A 26035-nucleotide genomic window follows, 5' to 3' on the forward strand; every position below is an offset into this window, starting at 1 on the left:
ATGTACAAGTAATTTGGCAGACCGGAGGAAGCATGTGCCTGCTGTTTCTTCCGTTTTCCAGTCATGGAGCGATTTCGATTTCGGTTTGGATCAGAACAATGCTACTCTGCAGAACCACAGCCCACAGGACAGGAGGTGGCTTGCGTGACCGATGGACCGGTCACGGAGCGAATTCGAACAGACAGCTCGGTCAAAACTCAAAGGGAAGAGAGGGAAATGCCGAAAACGTCAGCCAGCACCGGGCGGGCATTCGCTGGAACCAGTCCACAGCAGTCCTCGCGTGAACCCTAAACCCGCAACCCACCTCCCCCGAGCTCGGCGCGCTCCCACTCCAAAAACCCTCCTCCACTCCGGTCTGTACACCGTACCGCCACCACCGCACCGGCACCGAGCCGCCCCACCCGCGGCAGAATGCTCCGCTGTTAGAATTAACCTTGTTGTTTTGTTTTTTCATCATATTTATTTAGTGTCATGTTCATCCACTAAGCTGCGGTCATACACTCACATAGATGAGATCAGTGTGTGTATGAAAGCTAGTGGTAGTTAGCCAGGCAGCATGTGGACGGCCAGTTAGTCATGTCAAGTTGTGCGTCGCATGGCACCGTGCTGCATGTGCCGTTGGGTTTGTTAGCAGTCTGCATGGATGTGTTAGCTGCATGCGTATTACTCCGTGGAGTCCGAGCGTCCGAGTTGCGTGGCAGTTGGAGATGGAGAAAGAAACGGACGCAGTTAGTTGTGGCATGCGCCGGGTCAACTGAAACTTGGAAGTGACTCAAGTTCTACGTGTGTTTGCTGTTAGTGTTGAGTATTAATCGGATCAGCCGGTGTGTGGCTTGACCGTGTGTGTTCCATGCAGAGTGTATGCGTGTGTGCATGATAGGTAGTGGTTAGTGGGTGCGTGCTAGACAAGGTTTGTCTGGCTACTTAAGCTTTGTAATCCCAGTGCATTGAGCCAAGAGAATAGAGAAACCGAAAAGTCACAAGTTGTGCGGTGCCACAAAGTTTCTGTGTACTCTTCTTCTACCTCCGCGAGTGATAGGCGCCGGTGCGCCGGCCGAAATTTGGGCCGGTCGCACCAGCATCGTCCGATCAAACGTCACGTAGCCACACGATTCTCTCCCCTCCCTCCATTCAGATGTCATCTCCTTTTCAGAAAAAAAAAGCTTCCACCGCGCCGCCATGGACTAGCGACGTTCCTGGGGCCTCGAAGCACCGCCCGGCGCGTCTCACCTGTCGCCTCCCCCGCCGCCAGTCGTCGTCGTCCCAGCAGGTCGGCGTCGCTGCTGCCGCCTCCTGTGTTTCTCGCCGTCGTCCATGCAGCAGCGTGCGCCAGCTATTGCAGGTCCCCATGGAGACGGCCGCAGCTCCGGTGGCGTCGGTCGCCGGTCGTAACACGCCGACAACGAGCTCGTAAAAAAAAGTACTAACTCGCAGCAGCAGCAAAAAAATAGCCAGTCGTAGCAAAAAGAGTGTGTGGTTCCAGCAAAGATAGCTCGCCGGTGCCGCCACCCCGTCACCATCGTAGCAAAAAAGCTCACCGGTTGTAACTTTTGTAGTCGCGGGTTGTAGCAAAAACACCACCCATCACCACCAAAATGAAGAAGTCGATGTAGGAAAAAATGTAGCAAGTTCCAGCAAAATAAAAAGCTGGTTCCAGCAAAAAAACGACGTCGGCGGTGCGAGGCACGTTCGGTTCCAGGCAAAACCACAGGAAGCAAAAATCAAAAAAGAAGACATGTAGCAAAAAAATTAGCAAGTTCCAGCAAAAAATAAAGCTGGTTCCAGCACCCGACATAGCCGGTAGTAGCATCGGAGATCGCTGGTTCCAGCACTCGACGCAGCCGGGTTGCAGCTTGCCGTCGAGCTGGTTCCAGCATCGCTGCAGCCGGTGGTAGCACCGGGACTCGCTGGTTCCAGCACCGGATGCAGAAGGTTGTTGCTTGGGTCGAAGCTGCCAATCGACGCCGGAGAAGCCCGTCGCAGCTCGTCCGCTCGAGGTCCAACACCTCCCACTGCTCGTCGCAGCACGGCACCCGGGGTCCCCGCACCTCCGGCCGCTCCGAGTGGTCCGCGGTGCGGCTGGATAGGAGCGTGACGATGACTACCTCGCCGGCGTTGAACAAGACACGGTGGCACAGTAGTGGCATGGCTTCCGTAGCCGGCGAGCAGAAAGGAGAAGAATAGATGAGATCTCGCTCGTTGTGTGCGGTGGAAGACGAGATGCAAATGAGTGGTTGTATGGAGCTGTGAAAAGATAAGGATATAAAGGAGACGTGAATTCTTGGTGGCCCCAGCTTTGCACGTGGCTGCTGTAAGCGAGAGAGCGAGCGTGAGCTGCGTGACCGGGAGACCGGCTGAATTTTTAAACGTTTCCCTTCTACCTCTAGCACTTGCATGTTTTCTCGAGAGAATCCTTGAGCTGAGAGAGTTGCAAGGTAGAGAAGAAGAAGCAGCGCTGCGAGAGGCAGCGCCAACATCCGCCGCCTGCCCGGCGCCGCGGCCGGCCTCCGCCGCTCCCTCTGCACGGCGCGCTCCCGCCCGCGCCCGCCGTGGGCCCTGATCCAGCGCGCGTCGGTGGACGAGTCCGGGGCGCCGGCGCCGGGCGTGACCTTCAGCGCCGGCGACTGCGAGCCCCCGCCCGTCGCCGGCCTCACCTTCCCCGCGCACCTCGGGTTCGTCTCGGGCCAGGTCGCCGCCGCCAGCTCCGACGGCCTCCTCCTCGTGCGCTTCTGCCACGCCCGCCTCGACGCGCACGCCCTCGGCGGCCTCGACGCCCTCCCCCTGTCCTCCCAGTTCCGCAGCCTCTCCTGGGCCGGCACGGACGTGGACCCGGAGGTGGTCCGCTTCGCCTGCAACCCGCTCACCGGCGAGCTGTACCGCCTCCCGGACCTCGACGGCACCAAGAGGACCTCCGCCTGCCGCCACCTCGGCCTCCTCACCCAGTCCCAGGGCGGCGACGGGTCGCCTGATAGGTACGCGGTGGCAGAGATGTTTACTGTCGGAGCCCGGGAGGAGGGCGAGGGGGGCTTCGTCATGCGCCGGTTTCTCTCGGAGACGGGGAAGTGGGACAAAGTGACGGGCTTGCCGTCCCCGCTGCCCGCTGGGCGGAAGATGGACATCGGCAACGCCGTGGTGGCCTTCGGCGACCGCCTGTGGTGGATCGACGACAGCTGGGGCGCCATCTCCGTGGACCCCCTCAGCGACCGTCCGGAGCTCCGGTCCGTCCAGCTGCCGAGAGGCAACGAGCTCCCTGACCTGAACGGCATGGCGTCGATGAGGACATTGGGCAGCCACCGGCGCATGGGGGGCAGCGAGGGGAAGATGCGCTACGTCGAGGCGTCCAAGGAGAAGCCGTATGTGATCAGCTTCTTCTCGCTCGACGACGGGGACAGCTCCTGGACGCTGGACCATGAGACGGCGTTTGCTCCAATTTGGGATGATGCACTCCCCTGTTCGGCACCCTTGGAGCAAATGCTGGCAATTGCCGCCATCAACCCACTGAAAGCCAACATCGTGTACCTTGCCTGCGGCGACAAAATTCTTGGCGTCGATATGGTTACTAAGAAGATAACTGGGATTTCTGGTCTAGCTATAGCTGTGCCCGATCTCCCCCTACTACCATGTGTGCTCCCGACGTGGCTGGAGTCAAGCCAAGTTTCATCTTTTTTTTCGAAAAGGGGATCTCCCCGGCCTCTGCATCAGAGTGATGCATAAGGCCATCTTATTAACGAGAAATAAGGTTCTAACAAGGTTCCATAGTCTCCGACTGAAAAGTAATAAAAAGACAGCTCACACAGAGCTAAAGAGGCTGGACACACAGACTAGCCAAAATAGGACGCCACAACCGGCTGGCTAAAGATAGATAGGTAAACTAATTGCCTATCCTATTACATGACCGTCATCCAAACCGGTTGAAGATATCCTGAGCTACCATCTCCCAGCGGATAGATCCAGTAACCAAATGCTCCCTGGCCTCCATCTGAGTGAGTAGCGACCATGAACGGATCACAGCCGTGGCTCGGAAAATAACCTGCAAAAAGTGAATACGTGATGTTCTGTTAAAAACCAAATCATTTCTGCAAGTCCAGATAGTCCACAACAAAGCGCAAACTCCAACACGAATATGTCTCGCTAAGTCCAGCTCAATCCCAGTGAGCCATGTCCCAAATAACGTAGTGACAGAATTCGGTGGAGTAATATTAAAAGCGATGTGAACCGTCCGCCAAAGTACTCTGGCAAAAGGGCAATCAAAAAAGAGATGTTTAATCGTCTCGTCCCGATCACAGAAGCTACACCTCGTAGGTCCTGTCCAATTACGCTTAATCAAGTTATCCTTGGTTAAAATAACCTGTTTATGGACAAACCACATAAACACTTTTATTTTCAACGGAACTTTGACAGCCCAAACATGCTTGGAGGTAGGAATGGAGCTCGAATTAATTACATCAATATACATTGATTTAACCGTCAATACTCCAGACCTAGTCAGTTTCCAGTGTAATACATCGGGTTGTTGAGAGAGATGGACATCCATTAGTCTCCGAACTAGACGGAGCCAATCTTCCCAACGATTGCCCACTAACGACCGTCTGAACTGAATATTAAGGGGGGTTGACTGAAACACCGTAGCAACGAACACCTCACGTCGTTGAACAATGCGATATAACGACGGATATTGAATGGCCAAGGGTGTCTCGCCGAGCCAAGTATCCTCCCAGAAGCGTGTACTAGCGCCGTTGCCAATAACAACCTTTGTCCTATTAAACAGAGATTGTTTGACTTTCATCAGGCCTTTCCAGAAAGGCGAGTCAGTTGGCCTGACTGTGACCTGAGACAAGGACTTTGTCTGTAGGTACTTGCTTCGAAGGATTTGGGCCCACATGGCATCAGTCTCAAAAGAAAGCTTCCACAGCCACTTGCTTAGAAGGCATCTGTTCTTAACTTCAAGATTCTAAATACCAAGACCCCCTTGGTCTTTCGGTCTACAGATGATATCCCATTTTGCAAGTCTGTATTTTCTTTTTAGATCATCACCCTGCCAAAAGAAACGCGATCGATAAAAGTCCAGTCTTTTCCTAACACCAACTGGGACTTGAAAGAACGATAAGAGAAACATAGGCATACTCGTGAGCACCGAATTAATCAGAATTAATCGGCCTCCATAAGACATGAGCTTACCCTTCCAACAACTCAGTTTCTTCTCAAACCGATCTTCGATGCACTTCCATTCTCTATTGGTCAGCTTTCTATGGTGGATTGGAATACCTAGGTAAGAGACAGGTAAATCCCCCAAGTCGCACCCAAACAATTGCCGATAAGCCTCCTGTTCGTCTTTGGCTCTACCAAAGCAGAACAGCTCGCTCTTATGAAAGTTAATCTTTAATCCGGTCAATTGTTCGAAGAGGCATAACACCAGCTTCATATTTCTCGCCTTGGCCAGGTCATGCTCCATAAAGATGATTGTATCATCAGCGTACTGAAGGATGGATACACCTCCATCAACCAGATGAGGGACCAAGCCACCCACTTGACCATTCTCCTTAGCCCTTCCTATCAAGATGGCTAACATATCAACCACAATGTTAAACAAGATAGGGGACATCGGATCTCCTTGTCTTAGGCCTTTATGTGTCTGGAAGTAATGACCAATATCGTCATTCACTTTAATTCCCACACTCCCTTTTTGCGTAAAGGATTCAACCTGGCGTCGCCAGGATTCATCAAAGCCTTTCATACGCAATGCCTGTTGGAGAAATGGCCATTTAACCTTATCGTACGCTTTCTCGAAATCCACCTTAAAAATGACACCATCTAACTTCTTGGAATGGATTTCATGGAGCGTTTCATGAAGGACGACCACCCCTTCAAGGATGTTTCTGTCCGGCATGAAAGCAGTTCGGGAGTGTTGCACCACAGAATGCGCAATCTGTGTGAGCCTATTAGTCCCGACCTTGGTGAAAATTTTAAAACTAACATTGAGAAGGCAGATCGGCCTGAACTGCTCAATTCTCACAGCATCCGTCTTCTTCGGAAGCAGTGTGATAGTTCCAAAATTCAAGTGAAATAATTGAAGTTGTCCAGAGAACAGATCACGAAACATAGGTAGCAAATCCCCCTTGATAATATGCCAGCACTTCTTGTAGAACTCCACCGGAAATCCATCTGGTCCGGGAGCCTTATTGTTTTTCAACTGTGCTATAGCATCAAACACCTCCTTCTCCGAAAACGGGGCAACCAGAATATCATTTTCAGCAGCCGAAAGTTGAGGCACATCCTCATTTCTGGACTCATCGAGAGATACACAATTATCCTCCGGAGGTCCAAATAGCTGCCTATAATACTCGGTTATATATGTTTTTAGGTTATCCTGTCCTAAAATAGTGTCCTCATCTTGTTCAAGTTGGAAAATTCTCTTCTTTCTGTGCTTACCATTAGCAATCAGATGAAAGAATTGAGTATTCGCGTCCCCTTGGACCACTTTGCGAACCTTAGCCTGCAAAGCCCACTTCAATTCTTCTTCGCGGAGAAGTTCTTTCAACCTCTTCTCTGCTTCAGTTTTAACCTGGAGCTCATCAGGCATCAAGATCGTCGATTCAGCCTTAACGTCCAGATTCTGAATAAGAGAGACGAGCCTGTCCTTCTCAATCTTATATACCCCACTAAGGTGTTTAGCCCAACCCCGTAAGAAGCTTCTCAAACTCCTAATCTTATTTTGCCAACGCTCGACCGCGGTCCTACCGCCTACACCCTTCGCCCATTCCCTAGCGATCAGGTCTAGGAACCCTTTGCGTTCGAGCCAAGTTCCATCTGCAGGTAACATTCACATTTGCTTGAGTCCTGGAAGTGGTGAAAGCAAGTATACCATCACTATATAACTGTTAGATTGGTCCATTGGACACATTTCATTTTAAAGTGTCTTGTGAAATTATGTGCTTGGAGCCTTGGAGGCTCATGTAGGATCCTCCCCATGCACTGATTGTGCTAGAATTTAGGAAAAGTGGGGGAAAATTGAGGTGAATTTGAGGGAGGGTAGTGCTTGGAGTCTTTTTGTTGTGATCCACCAGTACTAGAAACAAAATAAGCGCAGATAGGAAGAATAGGGTGTGGATGGAATATAGCTCAAGTGAAAGGCTGAGTATGTTCTAGTCTGTTCATCTTCTGGTTCTGCTGCCCTTTAAATCTAATTAGAACCTGCCACCTCTTATCCTAGTAGCAGCTACTCCCTACTAAATCAGCGACAAGTAATATGGAACGGACGGAGTATGTTGCATGGCCCTTGTGACTACCTATTATTATCACTTTTGTTGCCTTTATATATACTCCCTCCGTCCCAAAATGTGACACCCCCGATTAGACCGTACACTAATCATGCACGCAAATGTGTATGACCAAGATCAGGGACTCACGGGAAGATATCACAACACAACTCTAAAACATAAATAAGTCATACAAGCATCATAATACAAGCCAGGGGCCTCGAGGGCTCGAATACAAATGCTCGATCACAGACGAGTCAGCGGAAGCAACAATATCTGAGTACAGACATAAGTTAAACAAGTTTGCCTTAAGAAGGCTAGAACAAACTGGGATACAGATCGAACGAGGCGCAGGCCTCCTGCCTGGGATCCTCCTAAGTACTCCTGGTCGTCGTCAGCGGCCTGCACGTAGTAGTAGGCACCTCCAGTGTCGTAGGTGTCGTCGTCGACGGTGGCGTCTGGCTCCTGGACTCCAACATCTGGTTGCGAAAACCAGATAGAAAGGAAAGGGGAAAAAGAGGGAGAGAAGCAACCGTGAGTACTCATCCAAAGTACTCGCAAGCAAGGAGCTATACTACATATGCATGGGTATATGTGTAAAGGGGCATATCAGTGGACTGAACTGCAGAATGCCAGAATAAGAGGGGGATAGCTAGTCCTGTCGAAGACTACGCTTCTGGACATCTCCATCTTGCAGCATGTAGAAGAGAGTAGATTGAAGTCCTCCAAGTAGCATCGCATAGCATAATCCTACCCGGCGATCCCCTCCTCGTCGCCCTGTTAGAGAGCGATCACCGGGTTGTATCTGGCACTTGGAAGGGTGTATTTTATTCAGTATCCAGTTCTAGTTGTCATAAGGTCAAGGTACAACTCCGGGTCGTCCTTTTACCGAGGGACACGGCTATTCGAATAGATAAACTTCCCTGCAGGGGTGCACCACATAACCCAACACGCTCGATCCCATTTGGCCGGACACACTTTTCTGGGTCATGCCCGGCCTCGTAAGATCAACACGTCGCAGCCCCACCTAGGCTCAACAGAGAGGTCAGCACGCCGGTCTAAACCTATGCGCGCAGGGGTCTGGGCCCATCGCCCTATGCACACCTGCACGTTGCGTACGCGGCCGGAAGCAGACCTAGCCCCCTTAATACAAGCGCGAGCTTACGGTCCAATGCGGCGCGCGCCACTCAGTTGCTGACGTCAAAAGAGCTTCGGCTGATACCACGACGTCGGGATACCCATAACTACTCCCACGTAGATGGTTAGTGCGTATAGACCAAATGGCCAGACTCAGATCAAATACCAAGATCTCGTTAAGCGTGTTAAGTAACCGCGAACGCCGACCAGGGCCAGGCCCACCTCTCACCTAGGCGGTCTCAACCTGCCCTGTCGCTCCGCCACAAAGATCCACTCGCGGGTACTCCTACAAGCCGACCCGACTTTAGTCATCACATGTGTCATGTATATAGTATTTAAGTATATATCCATGATCACCGCCCAGGTGATCACGGCCCGATAGTATAGCACAGCAGACGAACAAGAATGTAGGGCCACTGATGGAAATCTAGCATCCTATACTAAGCATGTAGGATTGCAGGTAAAGGTATTAACAGTAGTAGCAAGGATAGGCTATGCATCAGGATAGGATATCGAAAAGCAGTAACATGCTACACTACTCTAATGCAAGCAGTATAGAGAAGAACAGGCGATATCTGGTGATCAAGGGGGGGGCTTGCCTGGTTGCTCTGGCAAGTAGGAGGGGTCGTCAACTCCGTAGTCGAACTAGGCAGCAGCAGTGTCGGTCTCGTAGTCTACCGGAGAGAAGAGGGGGAAGAAACAGTAAATACAATGCAAACATAAGCATGACGATGCGTGACATGACAATGAGCGGTGCTAGGTGTGTCCTAACACGACAGTAGGTGGTACCGGCGAAGGGGGGGAACATCCGGGAAGTATTCCCGATGTTTCGCGTTTTCGGACAGACGGACCGGAGGGGGAAAGTTGCTAGTTCGATAGGTTAGGGAGGTGTGGTGGACGAACGGACTGCGAAGTCAGATTCGTCTCGTCGTTCTGAGCAACTTTCATGTTGAAAATATTTTAATCCGATTTACGGATTAAAAGATATGATTTTCTAAAGATTTTATTAATTTCTGGAATTTAATTAATCATTTAAATTAATTCGAAAATGGATTTATGACATCAGCATGATGTCATGCTGACATCAGCAGTCATCAGGGGTTGACTAAGTCAAACTGACATGTGGGTCCAGTGGGACCCACCTGTCATTCACTGTTTAGGTTAATTAGTGTTTAGCTAAATAATTACTGTTTAATTAATTTAAACAGGATTAATTAACTTAATTAATTTAGTTAATTAATTAATTAATTAATTAATTAAAATTATTTTTAATTTTTATTTTCTTTATTCGTTTATTTATTAATTTTTATTAATTAATTTATTATTATTATTATTATTAATTTATTTTATTTATTATTTTATTTTTATTTTTATTTTATTTATTAACTTTATTAATTAATGTATTCTTATTATTATTAATTTATTTTATTTATTATTATTATTATTATTATTTTTATTTTATTTCTTAACTTTATTAATTAATGTATTCTTATTATTATTATTATTATTAATTTATTTTATTTATTATTATTATTATTATTATTTTTTATTTTTTTGTATATTCGTTCTGGGGCTGGGCCCCGTTTGGCAGTGGCCCAGAGGGTTCGGGCCCAGGGGGGCAGTGGCTCAGGTGGGGCGAGGCCCACCTGGCAGTGGCCCAGAGGGGGGCGATGCGGGTGCGGGTTATCGGGCACGGCCCGAACGGGCAACGGGGCGGGGCGCTGGGCGCGCACGGCGCACGCCGGCGTCGGCGGCCAGGGCCAGGGGAGGCGGGGCTCCGACGAGCCACCGGAGCGGCGGCGGAGCAGCGCGGGCAGAGCAGAGGCGAACGGCGGAGGCGAGGCTGCGGGCGTGCGGGCGGGGTCGCCGAAGGAGGGAAAGGCGTCGGGGCCGGAGTGGCTGGAGCGGGACGGCGGCGGCACAGCCCGCGGGCAGGGCGGCACGGAGAGGAGCGCAGCGGACGCGAGCCCGTCCGGAGCTCGGGCGCGGGGCGCACGGGGGAAAGGGGGGGCGCGCGGCGCGAGGTCGACACGGGCGCGCGGGCGAGCGCGTCTGGGCGCGCCGGAGCGCGAGCGGGGCGGCGGTGACCGAGAGGAGAGGGGGCGGGCGACGGAGGCCGGTGGCCTCACCGTGGGTATGCAGGGTCATGGCAGTGGGGGTCGAGGGGGAGACGGGGACGACGGCGATGCGGTGACGAGGCGCTGTCCGGTGAGGAGGAGGAGGCAGGCTGGCGAGGCAGCGCTCCGGCGAGGCGAGGGCGAGGCCGGCGGGGGCGGTCGGCGACGGGGTCGAGCGACTCCTCCTCGATCCCGATCGGGGGAGGCAGAGGAGATATTTCGGGGGGAGTGGGAGGTGGCTGTCGGTAGGGGGGGACTGGGGAGTGGATAAGGGGAGAGAGGTGGGCCGGCCCATTCGGGCGGCTGGAGGTTGGCCCAGTTGGGCCAGGTCCAGTGGGGGGGCTTTTGTTTTTTTTTGTTCTGTCTTCTTTTCTTTTTGTAATTTCTTTTCTTTTATTTATTTGCTTTTCTATTTTATTTCAATTTAAACTATTTAGACATTTTATAAAAATGTGTTTACCACACCATATTTACTTAGGCAAAATATGGCATCTCCCGAACATTTTTATTTTAATATTTGAAAACTTTTGTTATTGACATTAATTTGAATTTAATTTTCGAAACGGTTTCGAATCATCACGAGGTTAACAACAGTAACCGTGGTGACGCGGCACCATTAGCGTGGGATTACTGTAGCTTAATTATCCGGGCGTTACAAATCTCCTCCACTACAAGAGATCTCATCCCGAGATTTTAGGAGGTAGAAGGAAACAGTGCGGGGTATTCATCACGCAAGCGATCCTCGCGTTCCCAAGTGGCCTCATCTTCAGAATGGTGCGACCACTGGACTTTGAGAAACTTGATCGCCTTCTGACGTGTGCGGCGTTCACCTTGGTCGAGAATGCGGACCGGATGCTCCTTATAGGAGAGGTCTTGCTGCAATTCGAGCACTTCATGATCCACAGGTCGGATTGGGTCCTTGAAGCAACGGCGGAGCTGTGACACATGGAACACATCGTGAACCTGAGAAAGGTTCGGCGGTAGCTCCAGTTGGTATGCCACCTTTCCACGCCTTTCGAGAATAAGGAATGGGCCAATATATCGAGGAGCTAGTTTGCCCTTGATTCCGAAGCGGTGAGCACCCTTCATAGGTGTGACTCGAAGATAAGCCTTTTCGCCAGGTTGATAGACCATGTCTTTATGATGACGGTCATACTGATTCTTCTGACGTGACTGAGCAGTCTTGAGATTCCCACGGATAATGCGGACTTGTTCTTCGGCATCTTGGATAATATCCGGACCGAAGAGTGGACGTTCCCCAGTTTCTGACCAGTTCAGAGGGGTTCGGCACTTTCGTCCATATAACACTTCGAAGGGGGCCATCTTCAGACTAGCTTGATAGCTATTATTATAAGAGAACTCAGCATACGGGAGAGATTCCTCCCATTTCTTGCCGAAGGAAATAACACAAGCTCGAAGCATATCTTCGAGAACTTGGTTGACGCGTTCAACTTGTCCTTGCGATTGAGGATGAAACGCGGTACTGAATGACAGATGAGTTCCCATAGCTTCTTGGAAACTTGCCCAGAACCTTGAAGTGAATAAGCTGCCACGGTCTGAACTGATAACCAATGGAATACCGTGGAGTGAAACAATCCTGGACATATAGAGCGTTGCCAACTGGCTAGCAGTGATCGTTTCTTTGACTGCCAGAAAATGTGCAACTTTGGAAAGCCGGTCAATGACGACAAGAATAGCATCATTACCTTTCTGTGATTTGGGAAATCCAGTGACGAAGTCCATCTCAACATGGTACCATTTCCATTCAGGAATAGAGATAGGTTGCAGAGTTCCAGCAGGCCTTTGGTGTTCTGCTTTGATACGACGGCAAACGTCACACTCAGCAACATAACGAGCAATGTCTTGCTTCATATTAGACCACCAGAATCTCTGACGGATGTCTTGGTACATCTTTGTACTACCAGGATGGATACATAGAGGCGTATCATGAGCTTCTTTCATAACTTCCTGTGTCATATCCAGGTTTTTCTCGGCACATGGCACCACTAGGCGGCCCTTGAAGTATAAGGTGCCATCTTCAGCAATGGTGAAGAATGAGGGCTTTCCTTCTGCGAGGTAGCGTTTAATCTTGTGGGCTTCAGAGTCATATCCCTGTATTCTCTTGATGGAGTCCAGAAGATCTGGTCCGACGGCCAGGGTATTGAGGGAACCCTGGGGAACAACACGGAGGTTCATCTTGCGAAACTCCTTAGGAGGGGGAGCGAGTGCACCCGGAGGAACAATATGGAGGTTCAGCTTCCTGAATTCTTCAACAAGCGAGGGCTGAACTTTGTGAACCTGGAGGTGGTTGCAGTAAGACTTGCGGCTCAAGGCATCAGCCATTACATTAGCCTTGCCTGGCGTATAGGAAATACCCAAGTCAAAGTCTGCAACAAGCTCCATCCATCTCTGCTGACGGAGGTTCAGTTCTGGCTGAGTAAACAGATACTTCAGACTTTGGTGGTCGGTGAAGATCTCGCAACGATTACCGAGAAGGTAATGTCGCCACTGCTTCAGCGCATGAATGACAGCAGCAAGTTCGAGGTCGTGAACTGGGTAGTTCTCTTCATGAGGGCGCAATTGCCGAGAGGCATAAGCAATCACTTTGCGGTCTTGCATTAGGACACAGCCTAATCCTTGACGGGAAGCGTCGCAGTAAATGACGAAGTCCTTCTTAGTATCCGGTGGAGCTAGAACTGGGGCAGAAGTCAACTTGACTTTGAGTGCCTGGAAACTTTCCTGACATTTGTCTGTCCATTGGAACTTGACGCCCTTATGCAACAGGTTAGTCAGAGGTCTGGTGATCTTGGAGAAGTTCTCGACGAATCGACGGCAATAGCTGGCGAGACCGAGAAAACTTCTGACTTGCTTAACGTTCTTGGGAGGAGTCCAATCAAGAATAGCCTGAACTCGCTCGGGGTTGACGGCAATACCATCCTTAGAGATGACATGCCCAAGATAGGTTACTTCCGGTAGCCAGAATTCACATTTGGAGAACTTGGCATATAGTTGATGCTCTCGTAGCTTTTCCAGCACAAGTCGAAGATGTTCAGCATGTTCTTCTTCGTTCTTGGAAAATACCAGGATATCATCCAGATAAACCACGACGAACTTGTCGAGGTAAACCATGAATATATAGTTCATCAGACGAGAGAAGGTGGCTGGAGCATTGGTTAAACCGAAAGACATGACGGTGTACTCGTATGAACCATAACGAGTCACGAAGGCGGTCTTTGGGATATCCTCTTCGCGAACACGGATCTGGTGGTAACCCAACCTCAAGTCGAGCTTAGAGAACACTGACGAACCCGCCAGTTGATCATATAGATCGTTGATCCGAGGAAGAGGGTATTTATTCTGAATGGTAGCTTGGTTTATAGGACGGTAGTCTTGAACTAACCGGTTTGTCCCATCCTTCTTCTTGACAAAGAGAGAAGGTGCTCCCCACGGAGAGCAACTTGGGCGAATGAATCCTTTGCGAAGAGATTTGTCGATTTCCTCCTTAAGCTCAAGGAGTTCATGCGGCGGCATTTTGTAGGGTCGCTTGGCTATAGGAGTGGTGCCTGGTTTCAAGTCGATGATGAATTCGACAGCTCTAGCAGGGGGAATCCCTGGAAGTTCTTCAGGGAAGACGTCGAGGAATTCACGCACGACGGGAATGTTTTCAATGCCCTCGAGTGGTGCAGCATTCAATGCATTCAATGCATAGAGCCTTGCCTCGGCATTTTGCACCAGATGGGCTTGGTAAGTAACTATCTCATCTGAAGGGTGTAGCAGATGGACGGTCTTAGTGGCGCAAACTATAGAAGCAGTATGCGCTTTCAACCAATCCATACCCAAAATGAGGTCGATGTTAGACGACTTCAGGATAATGGGAGAGGCATAGAATTCCAGCCCTTCGATTTCCACGGGGACATCGATGCCAACCAAGGAGGTTTGACACTGTCCCACGGGGGTTTTGACCAATACAGAGGTGTTCATCTCCTCACATTTAACGTCGTGCTTGTATGCAAAATCTTCTGACATGAATGAATGCGATGCACCTGTATCAAATAAAACGGATGCTGGTACTGAATTTACGAGGAGTGTACCCATCACAGTAGCAGGCTGGTCTTGAGCTTCGTTGAGATCAACGTGGTTGGCATGAGCACGACCATAAGACTTAGCATTGTTGTTGCGTGGCTGGTTGTTACCACGGACCGTTGCTGGAAGGGCAAGTTGATTCTGATTCTGATTGCAGTCCCTGGCATGGTGACCTGGTTGCCCACACTTGTAGCACAGACCATTATTGGGAGTGGGAACAGGGGCTTGGGACGGTGGAGCTGGAAGTCTTGACTGCCTAGATGGTGGTGGAGGCAGACGAGGTGCAGCATAGGTCTGCCTTGGCGCAGATGCATTTGGACGGTACATGCTGTTCGGGATCCATATCTTACGCTTCTGTGCGGGCGAGCCTGAAGATGAGCCCGTGTCACGGTTGCGCCTGTGAGAGCTCTGGTATTCCTGCAGACCAGTTTCGACATTGATGGCCTTGTTCACCAAGGTGGCGAAATCAGCAAAGTCATGCACTAGAAGTGCGAGCTTGATGTCAGCTTGAAGGCCATCACCGAACTTCTCCTGTCTGCGTGCATCAGTTGCAATGTCCTCTTCAGCATAGCGAGATAAGTCCAGAAACTCCCGCTGATAAGCTTCAACAGTTTTGTTGCCTTGGGTGAGGTTGCGGAACTCACGCTTCTTCCGGTCCATGACTCCCTGAGGAATGAAGCGGGCACGGAAAGCTGCTTGGAAGTCTGGCCATGTGATGATTGTTCCAGCTGGCAGAGTACGCCTGTGGCTGTCCCACCTTTGAGCTGCGGGTCCCTTCAAGAAGAAGGAAGCAAAGGTGACATAGCTGGCAGGGGCTACATCAGCAGACTCCATCTCATAGGTGATGTCACGGAGCCAGTCATCAGCATCCAGAGGCTGAGTTGAGCTGCGGTAGATGGTTGGGTTGAGGCGTATGAAATCTTGAAGAGTCACTTGGGCTGGCTGCTGGTTCATATTGGGGCGAGGAAACTGAGCCATCATACTTTCCATGAACTGGCGGTTCAGTTCAAACTGTTGGATCATACCAGCCATGTACTCAGGTGGTGGTGGGGCATTGCCACCACGACCACGACCACCTGGTCTAACCATCCTGCTAATATATAACAGGGGTAGTTCAGCATTGAGAAATATTTGCAAAGACAAGAATCATTCATGATGAAACATGCATAACGAGAGGAGCACGATAGCTACTACATAGTAGTCGGCATAACTTACAAAAGGGGTCATGCATAGAGTTCAGTACACAGAGTTCAGTGCATAGACTAAAACATCATAGGCGGCACACAGGCTCACGGCGACTGCATCTAACACTACAAGCAAGCCTACATCAGTCCCAAGAGGTACTGTGGAGGTAATCGTAGCCCGACAGCTGGTAGTGAGGCAACGGATAGCGCTCCACGTCAGCAGACTGGGGGGCACGGATACTCAGGTGTAGAGCCCGACGCTCAGGTGGCAGAAGAGGACCAAGTCGGGAGAGTAGCCTCCCACCTCTGGCCAACCGACACCGTGGGGCATCACGGTCCTGGCTGGGTAGATCGCAGTACGTGGTACCTGTCCAGATCGGACAAAGGGGTGCAGCAGCGTCAGAGCACAGTAAAGGTGCTGACGGGTGGTGTACATCTCGTGGCGAAGAGCTCGGTTAGCTCGATCCAGCCCATCAGCATGCAGAACCAGGTTCTGATGGTAGAAGGGCTCTCGGGTGACAGTGGAGTAGGCAGCAGTATAGTATCCCTCCGCACCAACATCAGATGCGATAGCTATGTGCCTGAAAGGGGAGGTGTCCAACTCCCGATACTCTCCACGAAGACGTGTCAGAGCAGCATAGGCAGCATCGTGGACAGCCATATCGATGGTCACACCAACACCATGTGCGGTGTGCAGCACAGTAGTGGAGTCATACTCCCGAGAGTAGAGGTGGACGATGGCACGGTACTGCTCCAGGTTAAAGTCCTGGTACTCCTCGTAGACGGTGTACTCAGGGTGCCAGCGATAACCCAGATAGGTCATCATCTCAGCTAGCACCGCAGGTGATCCCGAGGCACCAATGGCCATCGTGTGGCGAACGACCTGCCTCGTGGGTTCCATCTGAAAGCAAAGACGTTTCAAAGGAGTCAAATGACAGTGTGTGAATTGTTCAAAATACTACTCTAAGAAACAACTATGGCTTATCCAACTTCGGGGTGAATGCGGTCACGGGATCCTAGTGTTAGAGTTAGTAAATTCGTTTTAATCCGAGTAGAAGAGAGTTTAGAGTCCCAGAGTAAAGGTCGAGGAGTAAAAGATCCTAGTACCACCCAATGGCGACGTGGGCCCGTAAGACACACAGCCATGTTAGTAAAAGTTTTGTAATGTCTAGACTCGACTTCGGCCAAGGAGTGTGGAAAGGGGGATTCCTACAGGCAGTCGGCTCTGATACCAACTTGTGACGCCCCCGATTTGACCGTACACTAATCATGCACGCAAATGTGTACGACCAAGATCAGGGACTCACAGGAAGATATCACAACACAACGCTAAAACATAAATAAGTCATACAAGCATCATAATACAAGCCAGGGGCCTCGAGGGCTCGAATACAAATGCTCGATCACAGACGAGTCAGCGGAAGCAACAATATCTGAGTACAGACATAAGTTAAACAAGTTTGCCTTAAGAAGGCTAGCACAATCTGGGATACAGATCGAACGAGGCGCAGGCCTCCTGCCTGGGATCCTCCTAACTACTCCTGGTCGTCGTCAGCGGCCTGCACGTAGTAGTAGGCACCTCCAGTGTCGTAGGTGTCGTCGTCGACGGTGGCGTCTGGCTCCTGGACTCCAACATCTGGTTGCGAAAACCAGATAGAAAGGAAAGGGGAAAAAGAGGGAGAGAAGCAACCGTGAGTACTCATCCAAAGTACTCGCAAGCAAGGAGCTATACTACATATGCATGGGTATATGTGTAAAGGGGCATATCAGTGGACTGAACTGCAGAATGCCAGAATAAGAGGGGGATAGCTAGTCCTGTCGAAGACTACGCTTCTGGACATCTCCATCTTGCAGCATGTAGAAGAGAGTAGATTGAAGTCCTCCAAGTAGCATCGCATAGCATAATCCTACCCGGCGATCCCCTCCTCGTCGCCCTGTTAGAGAGCGATCACCGGGTTGTATCTGGCACTTGGAAGGGTGTATTTTATTCAGTATCTAGTTCTAGTTGTCATAAGGTCAAGGTACAACTCCGGGTCGTCCTTTTACCGAGGGACACGGCTATTCGAATAGATAAACTTCCCTGCAGGGGTGCACCACATAACCCAACACGCTCGATCCCATTTGGCCGGACACACTTTTCTGGGTCATGCCCGGCCTCGTAAGATCAACACGTCGCAGCCCCACCTAGGCTCAACAGAGAGGTCAGCACGCCGGTGTAAACCTATGCGCGCAGGGGTCTGGGCCCATCGCCCTATGCACACCTGCACGTTGCGTACGCGGCCGGAAGCAGACCTAGCCCCCTTAATACAAGCGCGAGCTTACGGTCCAATGCGGCGCGCGCCACTCAGTTGCTGACGTCAAAAGAGCTTCGGCTGATACCACGACGTCGGGATACCCATAACTACTCCCACGTAGATGGTTAGTGCGTATAGACCAAATGGCCAGACTCAGATCAAATACCAAGATCTCGTTAAGCGTGTTAAGTAACCGCGAACGCCGACCAGGGCCAGGTCCACCTCTCACCTAGGCGGTCTCAACCTGCCCTGTCGCTCCGCCACAAAGATCCACTCGCGGGTACTCCTACGAGCCGACCCGACTTTAGTCATCACATGTGTCATGTATATAGTATTTAAGTATATATCCATGATCACCGCCCAGGTGATCACGGCCCGATAGTATAGCACAGCAGATGGACAAGAATGTAGGGCCACTGATGGAAATCTAGCATCCTATACTAAGCATGTAGGATTGCAGGTAAAGGTATTAACAGTAGTAGCAAGGATAGGCTATGCATCAGGATAGGATATCGAAAAGCAGTAACATGCTACACTACTCTAATGCAAGCAGTATAGAGAAGAACAGGCGATATCTGGTGATCAAGGGGGGGGGACTTGCCTGGTTGCTCTGGCAAGTAGGAGGGGTCGTCAACTCCGTAGTCGAACTGGGCAGCAGCAGTGTCTGTCTCGTAGTCTACCGGAGAGAAGAGGGGGAAGAAACAGTAAATACAATGCAAACATAAGCATGACGATGCGTGACATGACAATGAGCGGTGCTAGGTGTGTCCTAACGCGACAGTAGGTGGTACCGGCGAAGGGGGGGAACATCCGGGAAGTATTCCCGATGTTTCACGTTTTCGGACAAACGGACCGGAGGGGGAAAGTTGCTAGTTCGATAGGTTAGGGAGGTGTGGTGGACGAATGGACTGCGTATTCGGATTCGTCTCGTCGTTCTGAGCAACTTTCATGTTGAAAATATTTTAATCCGATTTACGGATTAAAAGATATGATTTTCTAAAGATTTTATTAATTTCTGGAATTTAATTAATCATTTAAATTAATTCGAAAATGGATTTATGACATCAGCATGATGTCATGCTGACATCAGCAGTCAACAGGGGTTGACTAAGTCAAACTGACATGTGGGTCCAGTGGGACCCACCTGTCATTCACTATTTAGGTTAATTAGTGTTTAGCTAAATAATTACTATTTAATTAATTTAAACAGGATTAATTAACTTAATTAATTTAGTTAATTAATTAATTAATTAATTAAAATTATTTTTAACTTTTATTTTCTTTATTTATTTATTTATTAATTTTTATTAATTAATTTATTCTTATTATTATTAATTTATTTTATTTATTAACTTTATTAATTAATGTATTCTTATTATTATTATTATTAATTTATTTTATTTATTTTTATTTTATTTTATTTATTAACTTTATTAATTAATGTATTATTATTATTAATTTATTTTATTTATTTTTATTATTATTATTATTTATTTTTATTTTTTTGTATATTCGTTCTGGGGCTGGGCCCCGTTTGGCAGTGGCCCAGAGGGTTCGGGCCCAGAGGGGCAGTGGCTCAGGTGGGGCGAGGCCCACCTGGCAGTGGCCCAGAGGGGGGCGATGCGGGTGCGGGTTATCGGGCACGGCCCGAACGGGCAACGGGGCGGGGCGCTGGGCGCGCACGGCGCACGCCGGCGCCGGCGGCCAGGGCCAGGGGAGGCGGGGCTCCGACGAGCCACCGGAGCGGCGGCGGAGCAGCGCGGGCAGAGCAGAGGCGAACGGCGGAGGCGAGGCTGCGGGCGTGCGGGCGGGGTCGCCGAAGGAGGGAAAGGCGTCGGGGCCGGAGTGGCTGGAGCGGGACGGCGGCGGCACAGCCCGCGGGCAGGGCGGCACGGAGAGGAGCGCAGCGGACGCGAGCCCGTCCGGAGCTCGGGCGCGGGGCGCACGGGGGAAAGGGGGGGCGCGCGGCGCGAGGTCGACACGGGCGCGCGGGCGAGCGCGTCTGGGCGCGCCGGAGCGCGAGCGGGGCGGCGGTGACCGAGAGGAGAGGGGGCGGGCGACGGAGGCCGGTGGCCTCACCGTGGGTATGCAGGGTCACGGCAGTGGGGGTCGAGGGGGAGACAGGGACGACGGCGATGCGGTGACGAGGCGCAGTCCGGCGAGGAGGAGGAGGCAGGCCGGCGAGGCAGCGCTCTGGCGAGGCGAGGGCGAGGCCGGCGGCGGCGGTCGGCGACGGGGTCGAGCGCCTCCTCCTCGATCCCGATCGGGGGAGGCAGAGGAGTTATTTTGGGGGGAGTGGGAGGTGGCTGTCGGTGGGGGGGGGGACTGGGGAGTGGATAAGGGGAGAGAGGTGGGCCGGCCCATTCGGGCGGCTGGAGGTTGGCCCAGTTGGGCTAGGTCCAGTGGGGGGGGGGGCTTTTGTTTTTTGTTTTTTGTTCTGTCTTCTTTTCTTTTTTAATTTCTTTTCTTTTATTTATTTGCTTTTCTGTTTTATTTCAATTTAAACTATTTAGACATTTTATAAAAATGTGTTTACCACACCATATTTACTTAGACAAAATATGGCATCTCCCGAATATTTTTATTTTAATATTTGAAAACTTTTGTTATTGACATTAATTTGAATTTAATTTTCGAAACGGTTTCGAATCATCGCGAGGTTAACAACAGTAACCGTGGTGACGTGGCACCATTAGCGTGGGATTACTGTAGCTTAATTATCCGGGCGTTACACAAAATAAGTTGCCTTTATATATCAGCCTATCATCTTTGTGTTGAGTTGTGATACCTGCTGCATCCTCTGCTCAGTATCGAAATCGTGTCTATATTAAATATGTAGAACATATTATTAATATGTATGTGCTTCCTCTCATGCACAACCCAGACGTGTCTCCCCAAAAATTGCTGTTGGGAGCTCGAAGGTATCTTGCCGTGCGCACCTTCCCTCTCAATGCTGTTATATGGAGCTTGTGTGCCACCTTATTATCATTTCAGTGTTGTTTCTATATTTCTATACCAGCGCATTCAGGCCCGGCCCTGAGGGGGGGCAGGGGGGGCGGCCGCCGCGGGCCCCCGAGATGGAAGGGCCCCCCAAATCAGGCATGCATGTATAGAGGAAAAAAAAGCGATGTTGCATGTTCCACCGTGCAGTGCCTGGCCCAACAGATCCGTAAGCCCACACAGAGGACTCCTGAAATCGAGCAACGCTGCCAATCACGCACGACGCTCGCGCTGATCAATCGCACGATCTAATTGCTATTTTGCCTAATCGCGTCATCGCCTTAATTACGACGCCGTCGCCTTGCCTGATCGCATCGCCATTAGCTCACCTCCCAGGGCCGGTCCTGAGATTCTGGGGGCCCGGGGCGGAAAAAGATTCGGGGGCCCTTTAATATAATGAGAACATCTGAAAAAATCGCTGAAACATTGGGTATCAAATCTGGTCGATCATTCTAATGATGTGCCAATTTTCATAAAGAAATGTCATCTGCACTGTCCTTACTGAAGAAAATACAGTCTAACCTACGATCCATTCAATCAGATTTTTATATAATTGGATTTATTGACTATTTTACTAAGAATACCGCGGATGTCATTTCTTCACCAAACTTCACACGGGAGTAGAACGGTCGACCATGTTTGATACCCTAATTAAATTCTAGGTTTTTTTTGTCTTGATATTTTTTGAACCCTATCTTCATAGAGGGTTCACGAGCACCCAAGAGCTACAAATCGTCTTCCTGACATAACAGCCAATATTTGTATATATAAGATATACCAAGAAAACATTTCAAATGCATCAATATTGCATCGACTAAGTTGTACATATTACGTTCAAAAATTCTGAACATTCTTAGATGCATAATTTCTTCTCAATGGATAAAATTGCAGGATGCATATATTCTTTATAGATTAGATGGCCATGCCGAAATTTGAAGAAACAAGTAGTAATTCAAAAATTACTCAATCAACAGAATAAATCTTATCGATGATAATGTGAAACTTGCAAATTACAAATGCATGAAGCTGAATAATATCTATCACTCAGCAGTGTCCAATCAGTCGATCATCATTCTGCTGTTGCAATATAAAAGACACAATATCGATGTCATCTATGAAAATCTGTAGATCACCAAGTCACATAAAGGCTATTAGGCTACCTTCTCTGCCATTCGTGATGTAGCCGCGCGGACAGCAGAAGACTGCCGACTGCCACCGGGCGTCCCTGTGGCCGGATGGATGTTGTTCGCCCTTTTCCTGGCGGCCGCTGCAAGGAGGTGAGCTAATGGCGATGCGATCAGGCAAGGCGACGGCGTCGTAATTAAGGCGATGACGCGATTAGGCAAAATAGCAATTAGATCGTGCGATTGATCAGCGCGAGCGTCGTGCGTGATTGGCAGCGTTGCTCGATTTCAGGAGTCCTCTGTGTGGGCTTACGGATCTGTTGGGCCAGGCACTGCACGGTGGAACATGCAACATCGCTTTTTTTTCCCTCTATACATGCATGCCTGATTTGGGGGCCCCTTCCATCTCGGGGGCCCGGGGCGGCCGCCCCCCTGCCCCCCCCTCAGGGCCGGGCCTGTCACCTCCTTGCAGCGGCCGCCAGGAAAAGGGCGAACAACATCCATCCGGCCACAGGGACGCCCGGTGGCAGTCGGCAGTCTTCTGCTGTCCGCGCGGCTACATCACGAATGGCAGAGAAGGTAGCCTAATAGCCTTTATGTGACTTGGTGATCTACAGATTTTCATAGATGACATCGATATTGTGTCTTTTATATTGCAACAGCAGAATGATGATCGACTGATTGGACACTGCTGAGTGATAGATATTATTCAGCTTCATGCATTTGTAATTTGCAAGTTTCACATTATCATCGGTAAGATTTATTCTGTTGATTGAGTAATTTTTGAATTACTACTTGTTTCTTCAAATTTCGGCATGGCCATCTAATCTATAAAGAATATATGCATCCTGCAATTTTATCCATTGAGAAGAAATTATGCATCTAAGAATGTTCAGAATTTTTGAACGTAATATGTACAACTTAGTCGATGCAATATTGATGCATTTGAAATGTTTTCTTGGTATATCTTATATATACAAATATTGGCTATTATGTCAGGAAGACGATTTGTAGCTCTTGGGTGCTCGTGAACCCTCTATGAAGATAGGGTTCAAAAAATATCAAGACAAAAAAAACCTAGAATTTAATTAGGGTATCAAACATGGTCGACCGTTCTACTCCCGTGTGAAGTTTGGTGAAGAAATGACATCCGCGGTATTCTTAGTAAAATAGTCAATAAATCCAATTATATAAAAATCTGATTGAATGGATCGTAGGTTAGACTGTATTTTCTTCAGTAAGGACAGTGCAGATGACATTTCTTTATGAAAATTTGCACATCATTAGAATGATCGACCAGATTTGATACCCAATGTTTCAGCGATTTTTTCAGATGTTCTCATTATATTAAAGGGCCCCCGAATCTTTTTCCGCCCCGGGCCCCCAGAATCTCAGGACCGGCCCTGAGCGCATTGTTGTTTCTATCCCTGTTTCTGAAATTTTCGATGTCACCACATCCATATTGTGTATCAGGGCAGACTAGGGAACATGTGTATTTGTTTGTTTGTTTGATTGGATATTTGTATGTCTATATGCATTTTATTCATCTAGTTACTGTAATCTGTCCAATGTCTCATTCTCCTTTGCCATTTCAAGTCATTTATACTATGCAGATAATGTATACGGTGTTATAGTTGTTTAAGTTCTTGCTTTCATTGTTGCAGGTTGGAGCAAGAAAAACACCCGTAAAAGTGAGGTATCGCCAAACACTGTCAAAAGGGAGAATTTGCATGTCGAAATAGAACTGTTGAAATGAAGTGCACCGGCTAATCTTTCTTATGGTACTTTCTCGTAACTAGCTCTCCTTGTTTCATGTACTCCCTCTGTTCTAAAATAAGTGTCGTGATTTTAGCTTATTTTGAAAAGGAGGGAGTATTATTCATCACAGCCCAAATCCTATTGTGGTGCACTTTTCTGATTCACCAGGCATGACTTATTATTACAAAGTTAAACTTGGAGTGTGAAACATCAAAGGGGTTATGCATGATCCATTGTTTTTCATCATTAATATATTATTAACACCTACTGATCTTATGATCTTACCTAAACTTGCTGCTTGTTCTTGCTACTGTTGAAGTATATGTGGATTGACCAACTTTCCCCATGAGTTTGGACCTTTTGGCTCTACTACTCTTGGGGTTCAAATCTCGCTTCCATAATTTAAAGGGGGTGTTGAAGTATAGGTGGATTACCCAACCTTGGGTTCACCCCTTTCTATCCACGTTTAGGCCTTATCATGTCATGCATTAGAGGGGGTGTTGAAGTATAGGTGGATTGCCCAACCTTCTCCATCAGTTTTGGACTTTTGGTCTTCTGGTTAGTGCATGAAACTTAATAGCTACTTTGTCATAAGACCATGTCATAATTTTGGCTGCAACAGTGAGTAAACAAAGCATGTTTGCAGTCTGCAGATGGCATCACATTTTGTAATTGCTCTAAAGCAGTATGAACTGGAATCTGTTTGTGCTGTTGTGTACTTCTCAACTCATGTTTGTGTTTACGTGTGTTTATATTGAGCCCACGAAGAAATTAAAGGAACAAAAATCTTTTGTTTATGTCAGGTGTTCTCTCCATGCCAGTATTTTGATGTCTCTAGTACTCCCTCCGTCCCAAAATTCTTGTCTTAGATTTGTCTAGATACGGATGTATCAAGTCACGTTTTAGTATTAGATACATCCGTATCTAGACAAATCTAAGATAAGAATTTTGAGACGCAGGGAGTATGTATTTGTTTTCAGAATCATGACAAAGATCTCGACGAGACTCATGTTTATATTTTGGTTTGCAGGTTACTCGAAAATGTCAAATCAGAGTTATTTTGGAGGATTAGGAAGCTAATGGTGGTACTTTCCTGAAATCTCATTTTGGGGGGAATTCCTTGAGAAGTTTGGGTATATTAGGATATGCTGATGCACTTCCTCAGTCACAGTTTGGGCAAAAAGTGTGGCGGGAAGCTTACCATATTTTGGATTTACTTGTGCGCTGTTGAATTCAGTACAATGGTTGATTCCTTCATCAATTCAGTATGTAAAAAACGATGGCATGATGCAACGTTATGCCCTCTTAACTTCGAATGAATTATATCTTTTGGAAGTTAGAATTCTGGATCATTATGCCTAGACTGATCTGGAATCTGAAATCTTGTGTTCACCTGAGAATGCTTACTTTGAAGTTTGAACTGAATGAATGGCGGGCTTGTAAGCTTAAACCAATGTGCTCTGGCATTGTTATGGAATGATTGGAATCTGGGGATAAGCTTCATCCTGGGCATTGGCATGTTCCTCAATCGGTATTTTGGAGTGGTTTAAATATGTCGTGAACTGTGGCTGGTCTTGGAGTGTGCATGCCAGTTTTTATTCTCTTTTCAGTTAGGATGCCTTGAGGACGAGCTGCAGAGATGGTACATGTGGACATTATCGCATTTTGGTAAATTGACTTTTGAATATGTTCAACTAGAGATTCTGATGATCCATAAGTCAAAACTCTCGGGTTTTTTTTATATTGCCCAACTGAAAAATGGTAGAGTTTGGGAAGAGGATAACTTGGGGTCACTATCGGTCCTAGTGGGCAAACTCCTCTTTCTCTTGGTCTAGAAAATTTTGGTGGTAACTTTTTTTTCGTGGTTGGATGGTTAGGAGGATAGTGGTGTCTCGGCTCATTAGGGTCCAAGTCCTGGTGCTCGCATTTATTCTGGATTTATTTCAGGATTTTCGGCGATGCATGTTCAATGGGAGGAGATATTCTCGTTGACTACGAGGCGTCTATGATGACCTTGTAAAGTCTCAAGATGATATGCTGGCTCAGTTTCTCGGAGGTGCTCATAGGGATAGGATGTGCATG

General features: G+C 48.7%; 1 protein-coding gene across 1 annotated transcript; it reads left to right on the forward strand.

Moving 5' to 3' along the window:
• Window positions 1-425: 425 nt before the first annotated feature.
• LOC109755416 (uncharacterized) lies at window positions 426-25457 on the forward strand. Its single transcript, XM_073499229.1, has 4 exons — window positions 426-3648; window positions 6795-6813; window positions 23860-23976; window positions 24984-25457. The coding sequence occupies exons 1-3, from the start codon at window positions 2989-2991 to the stop codon at window positions 23949-23951; spliced, it is 771 nt and encodes a 256-aa protein (XP_073355330.1). The 5' UTR covers window positions 426-2988; the 3' UTR covers window positions 23952-23976; window positions 24984-25457.
• Window positions 25458-26035: the final 578 nt, after the last annotated feature.

Source organism: Aegilops tauschii, chromosome 1, assembly GCF_002575655.3.
Source record: "Aegilops tauschii subsp. strangulata cultivar AL8/78 chromosome 1, Aet v6.0, whole genome shotgun sequence".
NCBI lineage: Eukaryota > Viridiplantae > Streptophyta > Magnoliopsida > Poales > Poaceae > Aegilops > Aegilops tauschii.

What these genes read in the sequence shown, in the direction of transcription:
- LOC109755416 (XM_073499229.1), top strand. Translation starts at nt 2,989, where the DNA reads ATGTTTACTGTCGGAGCCCGGGAGGAGGGCGAGGGGGGCTTCGTCATG.